This window comes from Taudactylus pleione, unplaced genomic scaffold (assembly GCF_031769625.1).
Source record: "Taudactylus pleione unplaced genomic scaffold, aTauple2 ptg000329l, whole genome shotgun sequence".
In the NCBI taxonomy this organism is placed as follows: Eukaryota; Metazoa; Chordata; class Amphibia; order Anura; family Myobatrachidae; genus Taudactylus; species Taudactylus pleione.
In genome coordinates, this window is record NW_028284730.1 from 3,028,360 (window position 1) to 3,045,064 (window position 16,705).

At 44.7% G+C, this 16,705-nt stretch overlaps 1 protein-coding gene across 1 annotated transcript; it reads right to left on the minus strand.

Annotated features, from left to right (window-relative positions):
- Positions 1–1,108: 1,108 nt before the first annotated feature.
- MRPS24 (mitochondrial ribosomal protein S24) lies at positions 1,109–14,942 on the minus strand. The gene is made up of 4 exons (XM_088443200.1): positions 14,828–14,942; positions 11,082–11,162; positions 9,588–9,699; positions 1,109–1,477 (listed from the first exon to the last, which is right to left on the minus strand). Exons 1-4 carry the CDS (start codon positions 14,864–14,866, stop codon positions 1,194–1,196), a joined length of 516 nt encoding a protein of 171 aa, XP_088299326.1. The 5' UTR covers positions 14,867–14,942; the 3' UTR covers positions 1,109–1,193.
- Between the last annotated feature and the right edge of the window lie 1,763 nt (positions 14,943–16,705).

Here is a 16,705-nt window from a genome sequence, read left to right on the forward strand (position 1 = left end):
CAATTTGGCTGCGAAAAGCCATTTCGCCTGTTTGGATTATCCCGTATTCAATTGCAAAGACTTTTCGCTGGTGAGAAAAGTCTTTGTTAAAAAACGGGGATAACTTTTCACCATGTTTTACATGGCGAAAAAAGTACAGAATTGGAGTTTAGGGGAGCAGGCTTAAAAAAAAAAAAAAAAAAAGCCTGCACCCCTGGGAGTGTCTCCTAAAAATCTGTAAAAAAAAAAAATCGGGACACCCCAAAAAATTTACTTTAATTTTGGGGGTAAATAAAAAATAGGGAACTCACTGCTAAAATTTAATTCAGAGGGATTCCCAAGTAAGCAGGTGTTTTCTCCATTGCGGGTGGTAGCGGCAGATGCATTTTTGAAGAATTTTTAAAAATCATTTTAGGGACTTAAAAATATGCTTGCACCCCAGATTTGATGGCCATAGTTAGCTTTTTTTTTTTGGGGGGGGGGGGGGAGGGGGATAATTGCTATGCTTCACCACCTTCTTCCAGGCGGATTTATGCACCTGCCACGGCTATTTAAAAACCCTGACTCCCTTCAGCAGGCAAAAAGGGGGGTACCAATAGTAATTCCCCATGTCTGGACATCTTTAGGGGGGTCCCAGGAACATTTCCCGAAAATTCCCTAATTATTTCGATACTTACCTTTCCGCCGGGTCCCGATTCCGCTGTTTCCTAATCGACTACGGGGATTACGTGGGCACGCGGCCGATACTTTATCCGCTGCCAAACCTCCGATGTGGAGCGAAAAGTCCAGCACAGACTTTTTTCGCTCCAAATCGAATACCCCCTATAGTATCCTACCTAACTATAACCAAGTCACTAGCTTATACCAACCAGTGTCTGCGTGCTGTCTTCCTCCTCTCCTGCATCTGGCCACAGTGACATCTTCTGAGATACAACTTTAAAAGCAAGAAAATGGTGTATTTGGAGTTTAACAATTGTAATTTAAGGTCATAGGAATATTTGAGAATGTTGCAAATATCTTCTATTTAGAGGTGACTTATGGTTTCAGCTTGAACTTCTTTTTAATATTATGACATTTACTAGTCACTATTCATAGGAATACTCAAAGTCAGCATAACAAAACAAGACAATAGAAATAAGTAGCAGTTTATTCAGACAAAGGACATGGGCTGCAGAGAGACAGAGGAAGCTGGGCAGTCCTTCTAAATGAAGGAATTATAGGTACTTGTAAATGACTTTCTCCTCAACAGTTTGTAATTCCAGTTTCACCGGACACTTGTACAAATAGGAGAGCAGCGTTTCCGTGTATCCAACCAGGAAGTACAGCTTCTGTGCATTGTGGTAGCGGTTAAGGACAGCACAAATCACTATTAGATTGGCGCGGCGCTTGATCACAACCTCATTGGCCAGACAGCCATGAAACGTGCCATACATAAATTTGCGTATGTAGACGTCCTCTATGGTGCGTTCTGCAGCGCCACCCTCACCGTCCAAGTTACCTGAAAGAGTGCAGGAAAAATGTATGCAAAACACTTAATTAACCATATCATACACAAGGGATGATAAAATATTGGCGGCTGATCAAGTTTTTTTTTTTTTTTAAACTATTTTTTATTAGCATTGTAAAAGTAAAAACTTATTGAGAATACAACTTGAAATATAATTTCACATGGTAAAATATAATCTCAATATACCAAACAGAGAGATTATAATATAATTGTTATAATATAATTTACTGATTTCAAAATAATAGAATTACAATACCAACATTTTATTTATAACAGGAAAAAAGAAAGAGAAAAAATAAATAAATAAACTAAATAAAGGGGGTGTGGAGCAGGGTGAAATATGGCTGATAAAGTTTAATGCAAATGTGAACCTATTTGCATTTGTCATATTACTGCTTATACAGTTAGCTCCATCCCCAGTTATCCTCATTTCTGTTATTGTATGGCTATTTTTTATGAATTTTTATGTACCTAACATTTGTAAGATTTATCATCTAGTAACATGAAGGCCCTGCTTGCAAGCTTATAATCTATAGAGTAATAAGAGGGTTTGATACATGAGGATATTGCAAATTGGCCCAGCCAGACTGCAAAGGGTCTTGGTGGGTTTGCATGATCCAGTCACACAGTAATATTGGCCTGGAGTCAGTGAATTGTGTGAGTGTAGAAAGTAGATACAGTCAGGTCCATAAATATTGGGACAGAATTTTCAGATTTTGGCCTCTATTCACCACCACAATGGTTTTGAAATGAAACAAACAAGATGTGCTTTAACTGCAGACTTTCAGATTTAATTTGAGGGTAATTACATCCAAATCGGGTGAACGGTGTAGGAATTACAACAGTTTCAATATGTGCCTCCCACTTTTTAAGGGACCAAAAGTAATGGGACTATCAACTCAAAAGCTATTTCATGGACAGGTGTGAGCTATTCCCTCGTTATTTCATCATCAATTAAGCAGGTAAAAGGTCTGGAGTTGACTCTAGGTGTGACATTTGCATTTGGAATCAGTTGCTATCAACTCTCAATATGAGATCCAAAGAGCTGTCACTATCAGTGAAGCAAGCCATCATTAGGCTGAAAAATTAAAACAAATCCATCAGAGAGATAGCAAAAACATTAGGTGTGGCCAAGTCAACTGTTTGGAACATTCTTAAAAAGAAAGAACGCACCGGAGAGCTCAGCAACACCAAAAGACCCAGAAGACCACGGAAAACAACTGTGGTGGATGACAAAATAACTATTTCCCTGGTGAAGAAAAACCCCTTCACAACAGTTGGCCAAATCAAGAACACTATGTGTCAAAGTCAACAATCAAGAGAAGACTTCACAAGAGTGAATATAGAGGGTTCACCACAAGATGCAAACCATTGGTGAGCCACAAAAACAGGAAGACCAGATTAGAGTTTGCCAAACAACATCTAAAAAAGCCATTACAGTTCTGGAACAACATCCTATGGACAGATGAGACAAAGATCAACTTGTACCAGAGTGATGGGAAGAGAAGAGAAGTAAAGGAACTGCTCATGATCCAAAACATACCACCTCATCAGTGAAGCATGGTGGTGGTAGTGTCATGGTGTGGGCATGTATGGCTGCCAATGGAACTGGTTCCCTTGTATTTATTGATGATGTGACTGCTGACAAAAGCAGCAGAATGAATTCTGAAGTGTTTCGGGCAATATTATATGCTCATATTCAGTCAAATACTTCAGAACTCATTGGATGGCGCTTCACAGTGCAGATGGACAATGACCCGAAGCATACTGCAAAAGCAAACACAGAGTTTTTTAAGGCTAAAAAGTGGAATGTTGTGCAATGGCCAAGTCAATCCCCTGACCTGAATCCGATTGAGCATGCATTTCACTTGATGAAGACAAAACTGAAGGGAAAATGCCCCAAGAACAAGCATGAACTGAAGACATTTGCAGTAGAGGCCTGGCGGAGCATCACCAGGGATGAAACCCAGCGTCTGGTGATGTCTATGCGTTCCAGACTTCAGGCTGTAATTGCCTGCAAAGGATTTGCAACAAAGTATTAAAAAGTGAAAGTTAGATTTAGGATTGTTTAGTTTGTCCCATTACTTTTGGCCCCTTAAAAAGTGGAAGGCACATATAGAAACCGTTGTAATTTCTACACCGTTCACCTGATTTGGATGTAATTACCCTCAAATTAAATCTGAAAGTCTGCAGTTAAATCACATCTTGTTTGTTTCATTTCAAAGCCATTGTGGTGGTGAATAGAGGCCAAAATATGAAAATTCTGTCAATGTCCCAATATTTATGGACCTGACTGTATATGTGAGCTGTGTGTGAATTGTGTAGAAGGGAGGTAATTGGGTAAGCATTACTTACGGAGGTCATGTGGTCAGACATTTGATAAGCTTGCCTGAAAGGGTACATTTGTCTAATGATTTATGCTGAAAACCAGGGGTAAGCAATCTGTGGCACTACACATCCCAGAATGAACTGCTACAGTTTTCCTGTTAGGGCATGCTTGGATGTGTAGTTCCACAACATGTGGAGTGCCACAGGTTGCATACCCCTGTGATAAACAATAGACATATTTGCTAAAGGACAACTTGGTTATGCAATAGAATATAAAAGTACAGATAGGAGATGATACTGATGATATGTCAGTGAATGATCTATTTTACTGCTGCAGAACTATCAGCATAAAAACCTAAGTTCATAAATGACTTAGATAAGATTTCCTGCTGCCATAAGACAGGTTGCACAACTGAACTGAGGATATTGCTGCAGAGCAGGGAGGGTACTGTTCCTGTGCTTCATTAGAAAAATAAGAGTTATGGTATGACATACCTTTGTTAACTCTTTTTCTTCGAGGTCCATGGGGTCCACAGCCATTACGTTGGGTATGAATCCCGGTCACCAAACAGTTAATACAAACGAGTTCTCTGCTCCCAGGATGCACCGGGTTTCCTCCTCATATATCCCACCTCCTGCCTCAGGTAGCCAGTTCGTTACCAAGCTCAAGCAGGCAGAGACAAACAAAGGGTAAGAAAGAAATGACCCATACTTACGAGTCCAGACTCTCAAGAGAAGAAACTACGGAAAACCTCCCCCAGAACTACAGGTGCGTCTGGGTGGGTGTCCTGTGAACCCCATGGACCTTGAAGAAAAAGAGTTAACAAAGGTATGTTATACCATAACTCTTATTTTCTTCTTCGGGGTCCATGGGGTCCACAGCCATTACGTTGGGGATATCCCAAAGCATTAACCCTACGGGCGGGGACGCTCCTGACTCTCGGACGAGAGGAGAATCTTACGCCCGAAGGAGGCATCCTGAGAGGCAAAAGTGTCAAAGGAATAAAATTTGACAAAAGGTATGGATGGCAGACCATGTGGCTGCTTTACATAATTGCTCAGCAGAAGCACCCCGGTCGGCCGCCCATGATGGACCTACCGCCCTAGTAGAATGTGCAGTCACTGAATCCGGCACACACACATACCAGCCTGTGTATAAGCCAATGAAATTGCCATGCGAATCCACCTGGCCAGTGTCTGTTTATTGGCTGGCCATCCACGCTTATGACAACCATAAAGCACAAAAAGTGAATCGGACTTCCTCCATTTGCTCGTGCGTTTAACAAATTCTCAACGCACGGACCACATCCAGGGAAGCCTCACCTTGTGAGAGACTTGTGCCCTGAAATGCTGGAACTACTATTTCTTCATTAATATGAAATTTAGACACCACTTTCGGAAGGTAACCCTCCCTAGTACGTAGTACTGCTCTATCTTGATGAAATATCAAGAACGGCTCCCGGAAGGAAAGCGCAGCTAAATCCGACACTCTACGTGCAGATGCCATAGCAAGGAGGAATACAGTCTTTGCTGTTAGCCACTTGATGTCTATTGAATTTAAAGGCTCGAACGGAGGAGCCTGTAAAACCTTCAGAACTAGAGTCAAGTCCCACGGAACAACCAGGGAAAAGAAGGGAGGCTGAATCCTCAACACCCCCTGAAAAAAGGTCTTTATATCCGGTCTCAGAGCAATTTTCTGTTGGAACCAGACTGAAAGAGCTGACACCTGTACCCTTAAAGAGACCAGGCGTAGCCCTTTTTCCAGACCGTTTTGAAGAAAAACCAGCACTCTGGATATCAGGAATTTATGTGGATCATACCCTTTCAGTTCACACCACTGAAAAAGTATGCCAAACCCTATAATATATACGGGCTGAGGATGGTTTCCGTGCCTTCAGCATCATCCGTATAACAGACTCGGAAAACCCCTTTTCCCTCAAGACGGAGGCCTCAAGAGCCATGCCGTCAAAGATAGCCGATGAAGATCCGGGTACCAGCAGCGACCCTGTAGCAACAGATCCGGTCTCAATGGCAGAAGCCATGGAGTGTCTATGGAGAGAGACCGTAGATCTGTGAACCAGTGCCATCTCGGCCACGCCGGAGCTATTAATATGACGGTGCGGCCCTCTTGTTTGATATTTCTGACCACTCTGGGCAGAAGAGCAAACGGGGGAAACAGATATACCAGCTTGTAATGCCACTTTACTGTCAGTGCGTCTACAAACTCGGCTCTCGGATCTCTTGTCCAGGATCCGTACCTGGGAACCTTGCTGTTCCTTCCTGATGCCATCAGATCTATTTCTGGTAGACCCCACCTGTCCACAAGGTTCCGAAAAACCTGTGAATGTAGGGCCCATTCCCCTGCATTTATCTCTTTCCGACTGAGAAAATCGGCCTCCCAATTCAGGATTCCTGGAATGAACATGGCAGATGAGTCTCTGCCCATACCAGGATTCTTGATACCTCTGCCAAGGTGGCCCGACTCCTCATGCCCCCTTGATCATTTAGGTAGGCGACCGCGGTGCGATTGTCCGACTGTATCTGCACCGACCTGCCCTTTAAGATTTCCTGAGCCTGCACTAAAGCTATGAATATAGCTCTTAGTTCCAGGATATTTAATCGGTAGCCGGCTTTCCGTCACTGACCACTTTCCTTGGAAAGTGTGTGACCCCGTCATCGCCCCCCAACCTTGAAGACTGGTGTCGGTTTTGACTAAATGTCCAATCCGACACCCAAAAGGGGCGACCCTGCCTGAGATGCTTTGTCTGCAACCACCAGGTCAGGGACAACCGTACCTCTGGAGAGAGATGCAGCAGCTGGGACCTGATCGTGCGATGATCCTTGTTGCTGCAGTGGTCTGGAGTGGAATTGAGGTTGAAGGTGGCCACCATCGACCCCAGGACCTGCATGGCTACTAGAATGGATATTTGCCTGTTGCGAAGCAACCTGCATATTAGTGATTGTAGAGCAAGGATCTTCTCCTCCGGCAGATATATTCTCTGCACCACGGAGTCCAATCTCTCTCCCAAATGACACATCTGTTGTACCGGACAGAGTGACGACTTTTGCCAATGTTTCCATCCTGAACCAGGGGGCTCGAACAAATTTGTTGAGCTCTCTTAGATTTAGAATAGGCCGGTATGACCCATTCGGTTTCAGAACCAAGAACAGATTGGAGTAAAACCCCTCTCGAAACTGGTTCTCTGGCACCGGAATCACTACTTCTGATGCTAGTAAGGCAAGAATAGCCTTCTGAAGGGCCAAAGCTCTTTCTGAACCCACCTGCGGGTTTACACAAAAGAACCTTTGGTGGAGGAGTCTCCAAAACTTCAGGGCGTTACCTCGGGAAACAACTCCCCGAACCCAGGCATCCTGCGTCGTGAGGTGCCAGGGCTCTGAGAACCGAAGCGGTTGGCCCCCCACCCTGGGATCCCCCAGGGGGAGGCCCGTCCCATCAGGCACTGGTTTATCCTGGACCCTAGATCCTGGACGTTCTGCCAGGGCTTCCTGGGTCCTGCCTTTCTTGGTGGAAATCTCACTGAGGGCTGACCTTTGGCCTTGCCCTGCGGCCGAAACCCCCGAAAGGACGCCCTCCTCAATTTAGACGCGGTTGCTGATGGTAAACCTGCCGTCTTTGAGGCTGCCATGGAGGATACAATTTTGTCCAGTTCTGGACCAAAGAGCACACCTCCTGTGAATGGAAGAAATTCTAGGGCCTTTTTGGACCCGACATCTGCCCTACAATCTTTCAACCAGAGGATCCTACGTGCCACCATGGACTCAGCTGAAACTTTAGAGGAAAGGATCCCTGCATCCAAGGCGGCATCACCCAAATAAGAGGAGATCATATCCAGTTGCTCCTTAGAGGCATCTGGTAAAGACTCCGTTAGAGTTTTGGCCCACCTCAATAGCTCTTGCTACCCAGGCAGTGGCCATAGCTGGGCGGGTGGCCGTTCCTGCCACTCACCCATTTAAGGTGGTACATGGCGCCTAGATTTAGGCTGCTTTGGCTTGACAGCCTTGACAGCCTGAGGCTGAAAACCCCCGAGGATGATGCCATAACCTTACCAGCACCAGGGTCCATCCAAGGCGGCCACATCATGGGCATAGGATGCAGCTGCTGAGGCAAACCCCAAACTGGTGGTACCGGGGCAGCCAGCCGTTCTGCCACCTGAGCCATAACCTGAGACAATGATGCCCAAGGAGGCTCAGGGCCTGAAACAGGCAAACTTAATTGGCGTGGTGGCTATCTGAAACAGTTCCCATAAAGCCCATTTTGTAGAAAGTCCTGTGGGGACAAACCTGCCTTGCAGGCTACACAGGATATCAGCAACGGGGCTCCCACCACCTGACCCTCAGACTCCATAGACATAACACTATGCCACTGGCTCTGAGCGTATATGTGCTGCTTTCTACTCTCAACCCACACACCTGTAGCAAGGGAAGGGGAGAGACAGTGACAGTATACAGGAATTACAGTTCTTTTACAGAAGAAACAGTATCCATAAACAACAATCACATGTCATGCATAAATACTCTGCGGGCCATATGCATATAAGCTCTCACTACCATAATCAGCCTCAGCTTAGGTAGGATAGAGCCCTGTAAAAACCTAGACCAGCAGTAGGCAAGGTATACAGGGAGACTGCCCAGCGTCCTCTCTTGTAGGAGCAGCGTTCAGAGAGCAACTGACATACACTCTGGCTGCCCTATATGGAGGCTGGGAGGAACAATCCACAATCACTGTGCCAGAGGACTGAACTAGCGTGTGGATTGGGGGAGGGGCCGCCGGGGAAGCGTACCTCCCCTATGCTGCTTGGACCTCCCCATCAAATCCTGACGGTCTAGGCTAGGAGAACAAGCCGTATGCCTCCTGACAGCAGCGCGCCTCCGGCCAGTCTCACCGCCGGAGGCCGGACCGCCACGTGGTCCCGGTGTCAGCGGCCGCCGCGGCCACCTGCTTACCTGCCATCCCCTTGATCCGATTGCGGTCCAGGGCCAGAAAGCCCCTGCCGAATCCCCTGCCGAGGCTAGCGGTGCGGCGCCGGAGGAGGTAGTTGCAGCGCGTGGCCGGTGCGCCTCCAATCAGGCGCGAGGCTGCTTCCAGGACAGCTCAGACCACCCGCTGAGATAGAGAGTAAAACTCTCTCTTTTTTTTTTTTTGGTACTCGTCTGCAGGACTGCTCCAGCAGTCTCACTGTCTATGTGGTGAACACACCAAACAGGAAGAACTGGCTACCTGAGGCAGGAGGTGGGGTATATGAGGAGGAAACCCGGTGCATCCTGGGAGCAGAGAGTTCGTTTGTATAACTGTTTGGTGACCGGGATTCATACCCAACGTAATGTCTGTGGACCCCATGACCCCGAAGAAGAAAGCTGCATACACACACAAAGATTTTGTTACCAACTATTTTATGAACGATTTTCTGTCAGATTATGTCAGATTTTTGAAAGTGTAATGAACGATTTTTGCATATTCCCTTAATGAAAATTGTTGAGTTGACAAGTCTGACTAAACTACAAACCTGAACGCGCATGAACGATTATCATTCATCGTTTGACTCAGAAAGTGAATGATTCTTCAAATGATATCGTTTAACGATAATCGTAAAAAAAATTGTGTGTGTATGTAGCTTAAGCATTAGCTATAAACATACAACGCAATGTCTTCCCTAATAGGTATTTACAGCTACTCCTCACACTGCCGGAGAAGCCATGTCTCTGCTAAGAGCTCAGCCTGGGCATGTATCTGGGATAGCTATGAAGCACTCACTTGTATGTTGGGACAGCCAGCCTTTCCTGTGGGCAATGTAGTGCGGAGGGTGCGCTTGTTCGTAGGTCACAGGCTTGTCTCCTTTACCCACACGCACACGTGCTGCACGGTTCTGGGAACAGGACAAATGACTCAGATACCATATACATACACCCAAACACTTGTATCAACAATGGGGGTGATTTAGCCTCAGACGGTCTTGCTATGGCAGCTGCTAACATGGTAGCAGCTGCGATAGTCCCCCTCTCTCCAATGGCGGCAACACGCCACTGTTTTAGGAAATGGAGGCCGCTGCTGCCCATCTCCCAGAAACGGCAGCAGACTGTCTATTACTGACAGTGTGCTGCCGAACTGCGTGTGTACGGATCATGCACCTGCGCACAACACTGGCCATCGAAGATATGCGCTAACCATCGGGTTAGCGTGCATCCATGAATCAGCCCCAATATTACATCCTTACCCGGTAATTAGAGACCAAACGTGTCTGCAAAACTTGAAACACATCATAACCTGGATGACACCTGCATAGGGCTTTAAAATGACAGAACCAAGGTGATGAAAAATAAATACCCCTCAAATTAACTTCATATGCTTCAGAGAAGGCCTATGCAGCTGGTGTCCCATGGGTCAGATGTAGCCCTCTAAGCAGACCACTGCAAGCAGATAGTTACGTATAGTTATATTTTTATTTCTTATGCAGAAAACAATTTGAGTTGTTAATACACACTACCATATTTCTGTAAGAGCTCGTCCCAACTACAGAACCAAGTCACTTATAAGTAGACAACAATGTTATATTAATAACGTTAGTGTTCTAAATCATAAGTTATCAGGGGAAGACATATCCACTACAATATCCAAGAGAAAACATACTCCTAGTTTGCAAATATGGAAATAATATATAGGCAGCTCAACTTAAATCACCCATTTATCATGTTCATGTGTATGACCCAAAGCATTTGTAGTTTTATATAATGGTTTTCAGATTCTTGATTAGTTCCACTTTAACATGAAAGAGTGTTTTATTAGAAAATGTTTATAGACACTTTATGGGCAAATTATCATCATCCAAAGTTGGGTATACATGATGTGTACCCAGCCGACGGTGCGATGCAATATAACAATATATCGCACGCCCCGTACATACGGAACAATCCTGTGTACAACAGCGTGATGCATCGTAATGCTGCATGTAACTACACCTGGTCATTCACCAAGTCTTCCTATCTGCCATGCAACACAGCAGATGGGACGATGCAATGAACGACCACCGTGCACGCTCAATTGGCGTACACACTATGCGATATATCGTTCCTATCAGCGTTGGAACGATGTAGCGTACAATATATCTTATAGTGTGTATGCAGCTTAGCACTGCAGGATCACTGTGAGTTAACATTTCCATCGTTGAAGCAGTCACTCTGCACCTAAATTACTGGAAGCTACACAGAAGAAGGAAGCGCATCGATGACGCGTGTCCCTATTGCCACTTACCTTTAGACAAACGGAGGAGGTCTGAATACAGCGAATTGGGGAATGTCTGGGCAAAGTGACTTCTAGCCCCCTAAGCAAAACCTAATAAAATTGTAAAAAAAAGGTTGTGAAGATGCAGGATCCCAAAGAATAGTTTCATGATGTTATCACCTCCTCACTTTGGCACATGAGGAACATATTACAGACATCCATCATAATAGAGGACATTCACATCAATAACTAGCCATACAGGGACTGCTTGTGCAATGGGCACATGGGATACATTCCCATTATAGGGGCATATTCAATTAGGTGCGAAAAGTCCCGGACTTTTCGCATGCCGGAGTTTCCGCCGTCATCGCTGGTTTTACATGCAAAAAAGTATCGCGCTCGTCCCAACTTTCAATTCCAAATCAGCTAAAACGGAACCCGGCGAATTCGAAACCAGCGAAAAGGCCTGTCAGATTTGGGGAAATCAGCCTGACACCCCCCAAAAGATGCACTGACATTGGGGATCACTCTAGATACTCCTGAATAGCCGCACTGAAGGTATTTGGGGTACTTAAATGCTCCCGATAGCTGCTATTTAGCGTCTTTGCATAAGTGGTGAAGAATAGCATTTTGCAGGTTTTTTGGTGAAAATAAGTAGTCCCAGCAAATTTGGTGTACCTGAAAATGGGTGTTAGCATATTTTTAAGTTGCTAAAGTGAAGTTTTAAAAATCCTAATAAAACCACCTGCTGCAAGCACCTGTAAACCTAAAAACACCTGGTGTATACTTGGGGACCCCTCTGGAGTCTATTTCGCTAGTTTTTAAGTATGTGCCCCAACATTGGACTTTTTTCACCCCCAAAATAAAAGTACTTTTTTGGGGTGATCTAACGAATTTTGTAAACTTTGGGGGACTGTCCCAAGGGTACAGGGGGGTTCCCACAGCTTTGCACCCCAAAACCCCAATTCTGCACTCTTTTCCGACACCTATTCATAGGCGAAACTATTTTGCAAGTCCCATTGCATTGAGTTTCCGTACCGGCGAAAAGTGTTCGGAATTGAATACGGAGGAAACTTTTTGCAAGGCGAAATGACGTCACTAGCGATACTTTTCAGCAGAAACGGCCTTTTCGCACCTAACTGAATACGGCCCATAGTTTCAAATGTGGGTTATCAAATCAGACAGACAGCGCTGTTTGGTGCTTGGATCACATTGGGGCCTGTTAGTGCAGTGGACAGACACCCACACACTGATCATCTGCTGTCAGCATTTTCATGAATGCCCAATAAATACCCGGACTTTTCAGCTGGATAATTCTTAGGCATATCAATTCCTCAGGGGTCATTTGTGCAGTAATATAGGGCCATTATGGCTATATATGGCAATTATCCTAATCTTTGACTCCTAAAACTAAAATACAAGAAAGTTATAAAAAAAGAGCTGATAACATTAAATATACTGTAGATTAAAAATGTCCAGTACTATGACAGATCTGGAGAAATGTAGCACTATATGTACATCAGCTCTGCAGCCATGTGTGAGCTTTTGTTATCCATTAATTCAATATTGGCTCTTCAGCAAACAGACAGACAGTTTGCTCTTTGTGCATAGGAAAAACACTTCCGCAACAGTCACAACTTTATCCAAAACATCTTCATTTCTGATAAACTAATGGTAATCACAGTTTTGAATCATAACTTATTACAATACCAAAGACAGCATGGAAGACTGATTCAGTTATCACTGATGTCCACGATATTTAGACAACTTAGAACTTTAAACGTCATGATATACAACTATTGCAAATATTCATTTAATATTTAGTCATAAATTATTCCAAACACACTCGACAGTGGGGAAAAGTAAACTAGATTATCCTCTGCATCCATACTGACAGAATACTTCCCGCAAAGCATTTTTGCAGAGAGACTGATAGAATATTTGTGCAGTAATATATATATTGGATTATACAGCCCACCAAGAACATCTGCAATCGGGCTGGACCAATTTGCAATATGTAGCATCTATCCTTGTGTATCAACACCTATTTGCCTATAGATTGTAAGCTTGCGAGCAAGGCCCTCTTACCCTTATAAATGTCTTTTATGTATGTATGTATTTTACAACCCAGTATAATGTTAATTCAAATTGTAAAGCGCGACGGAATTTGTTGCGCTATATAAGAAACTGTTAATAAATAAATATTTTAATGTGGCGTAAAGGTGCCCATACACGGGGCGATTTGCATACGATGCGATATCGTATTCAATCGCCCTTGAAATCTCTCCGGCAGCTGAAGTGAATGATGTGCAGCAATAGGTGCACAATGTTCGCCCAATCGATCGCACACGATCTAATGATTTGCATAATCATTAGATCGTGTACGATTTGACACAGATGCATGTAGCATGGACCCGTGAGATCCGTGCTACATGCATCTGTGTGATTAACACAGAGCACGGACGGGTCAGCGAGACCCGTCTGTGCTGCTGTGCATTACAATAACACAGATGCACGCATGGACCAGGAGATCCACGCTACCGCAACCATCTGTGCTGCCGCAATAAAATAAATAAAAAACCTGTGTAAAAAAAAAAAAGAAAAAAAAATGGCGTGCCACCCCCCAAAATCCAAAAGAGCAACAAAGTGATCCAGTGCTGGGTGTGCAGAACCAGGATCGGATCAGAGCCCAGTGCTGGTTGCGCAGAATACGGGGGACCCCTACGTTGTTTGTCCCCCGTATTTTGGCAACCAGGGTTGGTTCTGACTAGCCCGGTGCTGGTTGTGCTTAAGTACGGGGGACACCTACGTTGTTTGTCCCCTGTATTTAAATACACCCAGCACTGGGTCACTAAAGGGGGGCGCATTTTTTATTTTACCACGGCAGCACAGACGTGTCTCACGGACCTGTCTGTGCTCTGTGTCAATGGCACAGATGCAATTATCAAGGTTCTCCTGGTCCGTGCGTGCATCTGTGTCATTGAAATACAAAGCAGCACAGACGGGTCTCACTGACCCGTCCGTGCTCTGTGTCAATCACACAGATGCATGTAGCATGGATCTCATTATGCCACACACAGTAATGCCCCTTACATCATTATGCCACACACAGTAATGCCCCATACACCATTATGGCCCACCCACCCCGCAGCCTCTCACCTTGTCCCCGTCCCTCCAGCAGCCCTGCAGGTATGGATTTGAAGTCACACACCAGTCCCGCAGCCACCCACCCACAGCCCTGCCTTAAGAGACACAGCGCCTGCCGCCATCTAATGTGGCGACGATCGAAGCTCACGGACCAGCAGCCGTTGCTGACTGTCCATAAGTTCCGATTGGCTCACGACCGGAGCCACATTAGAATGATGGTGGAGAGCGCTGTCTCTCTCAAGGGCTGAGGGCGGCTGGCTGCAGGTGTGTGGCTTCAAATCCAAACCTGCTGCCACCATTCTGTGCCCCCCCCCCCCCCAGTTGGGGATTAATATATGCGACACTCTTGATCTACTATTCCCACTACAGATCGATAGATTCTCCATCACCACAAACACAGCCTTTCAGACTGACTGGATACACACACATGCCTGCTTAGCCGGGCAGCATGCCTTGTACCAGGGCACTGACCAATGGACCTGTGTAATCATTATAGAGACAAGTGGAAGGAGAGGCCCTGGGATATACTGACGAGTATAAAGGACTCATGTATAGTGTAACACATTCGCCGGCATCACCTAATTAGTTACTGACCATACGCTACTCAATGACCCCAGTGTCGCCATTACCTGCAGCCGGGGAACAGCACAGCACAAGGGCGCCGCCATCTTTGTTACAGACCAGAGAGAGCGTGAGAGTGACGCGGCGTCATGTAGACGGAACCTGACATGGGAAAGAACAGCGGCCCCTACAGGTCACATGAGCTAGTACCGTCACCGCAATGCTGTTTGTTGTCCGAGGCCGAGAGTATCAGCGTGACGGCGGGGAAGGGGCCACCGGCGAGACAGACCTCCAACCTGGGCATGCCCTAGATCTACATTTTTGTTTCATTCACTGGCACTGCTGTTATTGAACTGCTAAATATTTGGATTTAGTATATTCACAGTGATCCTTTGTAGTAGATAGAGATTATCTGTGCAGAATAAAACCAAATCCATCCTGGTGAACATATTATTATCATTATAGTATTATTATTTTATTTTTTATATTTTTATTTTCAATTTTTATATGATGCCACAAGAGTTCCATAGTGCTGTATAAGGGGGTAGTGTGCCACAAAATTATATAAGTGCATTTTTGCCTGCTCTCCTGGATCTGCCCACTTCCCCAGAGAGGCCGGGGGTTCGATGATGCGATTTGTGTCATTGTGGCCACCTACCTGTACAATGCACATAATCATTCACTACGTCACGCGCCCACCTCTCATTCTGACCTCCTTCGGCATCTCCTGGGAAAACGAGTTAAAAAGTCATCAAATATGGGTTACAGATGAGTTAACAAATGTATATATTACCATAATTAATAACAATGGCCCACAACAGAACTGGCTCTAGCCAATTTGGTGCCCTAGGCAAAATTTTGGCTGGTGCCTTTTAGAAGATAATCTAAACCCACCACCAATCCTGGTGTTTATACGCGAACGCCAAAAATAACACACACAGATATATATATATATATATATATTTATGTTTATGACCAGCCACAAAGAAATATATATATATATATATACTCTATATACATATATATATATATATACACACACACACACACACACACACATTGTGTATATATATATATATATATATATATATATACATACAGTCAGGTGCATAAATATTGGGACATTGACAGAATTCTCATATTTTGGCCTCTATTCACCACCACAATGGCTTTGAAATGAAACAAACAAGTTGTGCTTTAACTGCAGACTTTCAGATTTAATTTGAGGGTAATTACATCCAAATCAGGTGAACGGTGTAGGAATTACAATGGTTTCTATATGTGCCTCCCACTTTTTAAGGGGCCAAAAGTAATGGGACAAACTAAACAATCCTAAATCTAACTTTCACTTTTTAATACTTTGTTGCAATTCCTTTACAGGCAATTACAGCCTGAAGTCTGGAACGCATAGACATCACCAGACGCTGGGTTTCATCCCTGGTGATGCTCTGCCAGGCCTCTACTGCAAATGTCTTCAGTTCCTGCTTGTTCTTGGGGCATTTTCCCTTCAGTTTTGTCTTCATCAAGTGAAATGCATGCTCAATCGGATTCAGGTCAGGGGATTGACTTGGCCATTGCATAACATTCCACTTTTTAGCCTTAAAAAACTCTTTGTTTGCTTTTGCAGTATGCTTCGGGTCATTGTCCATCTGCACTGTGAAGCGCCGTACAATGAGTTCTGAAACATTTGACTGAATATGAGCATATAATATTGCCCAAAATACTTCAGAATTAATTCTGCTGCTTTTGTCAGCAGTCACATCATCAATAGATACAAGGGAACCAGCTCCATTGGCAGCCATACATGCCCACGCCATGACACTACCACCACTATGCTTCACTGATGAGGTGGTATGTTTTGGATCATGAGCAGTTCCTTTCCTTCTCCATACTCTTCTCTTCCCATCACTCTGGTACAAGTTGATCTTTGTCTCATCTGTCCATAG

Bases quoted from the DNA above. Each gene is read 5' to 3' on its own strand.
- MRPS24 (XM_088443200.1), bottom strand. From the start codon at position 14,866: ATGGCGGCGCCCTTGTGCTGTGCTGTTCCCCGGCTGCAG. The intron at 9,700-11,081 runs GTAAGTGGCAAT...TCCTGTTCCCAG, and splicing joins CCTCCTCCGTTTGTCTAAAG to AACCGTGCAGCACGTGTGCG. The intron at 1,478-9,587 runs GTGAGTGCTTCA...GCACTCTTTCAG, and splicing joins CTGGCTGTCCCAACATACAA to GTAACTTGGACGGTGAGGGT.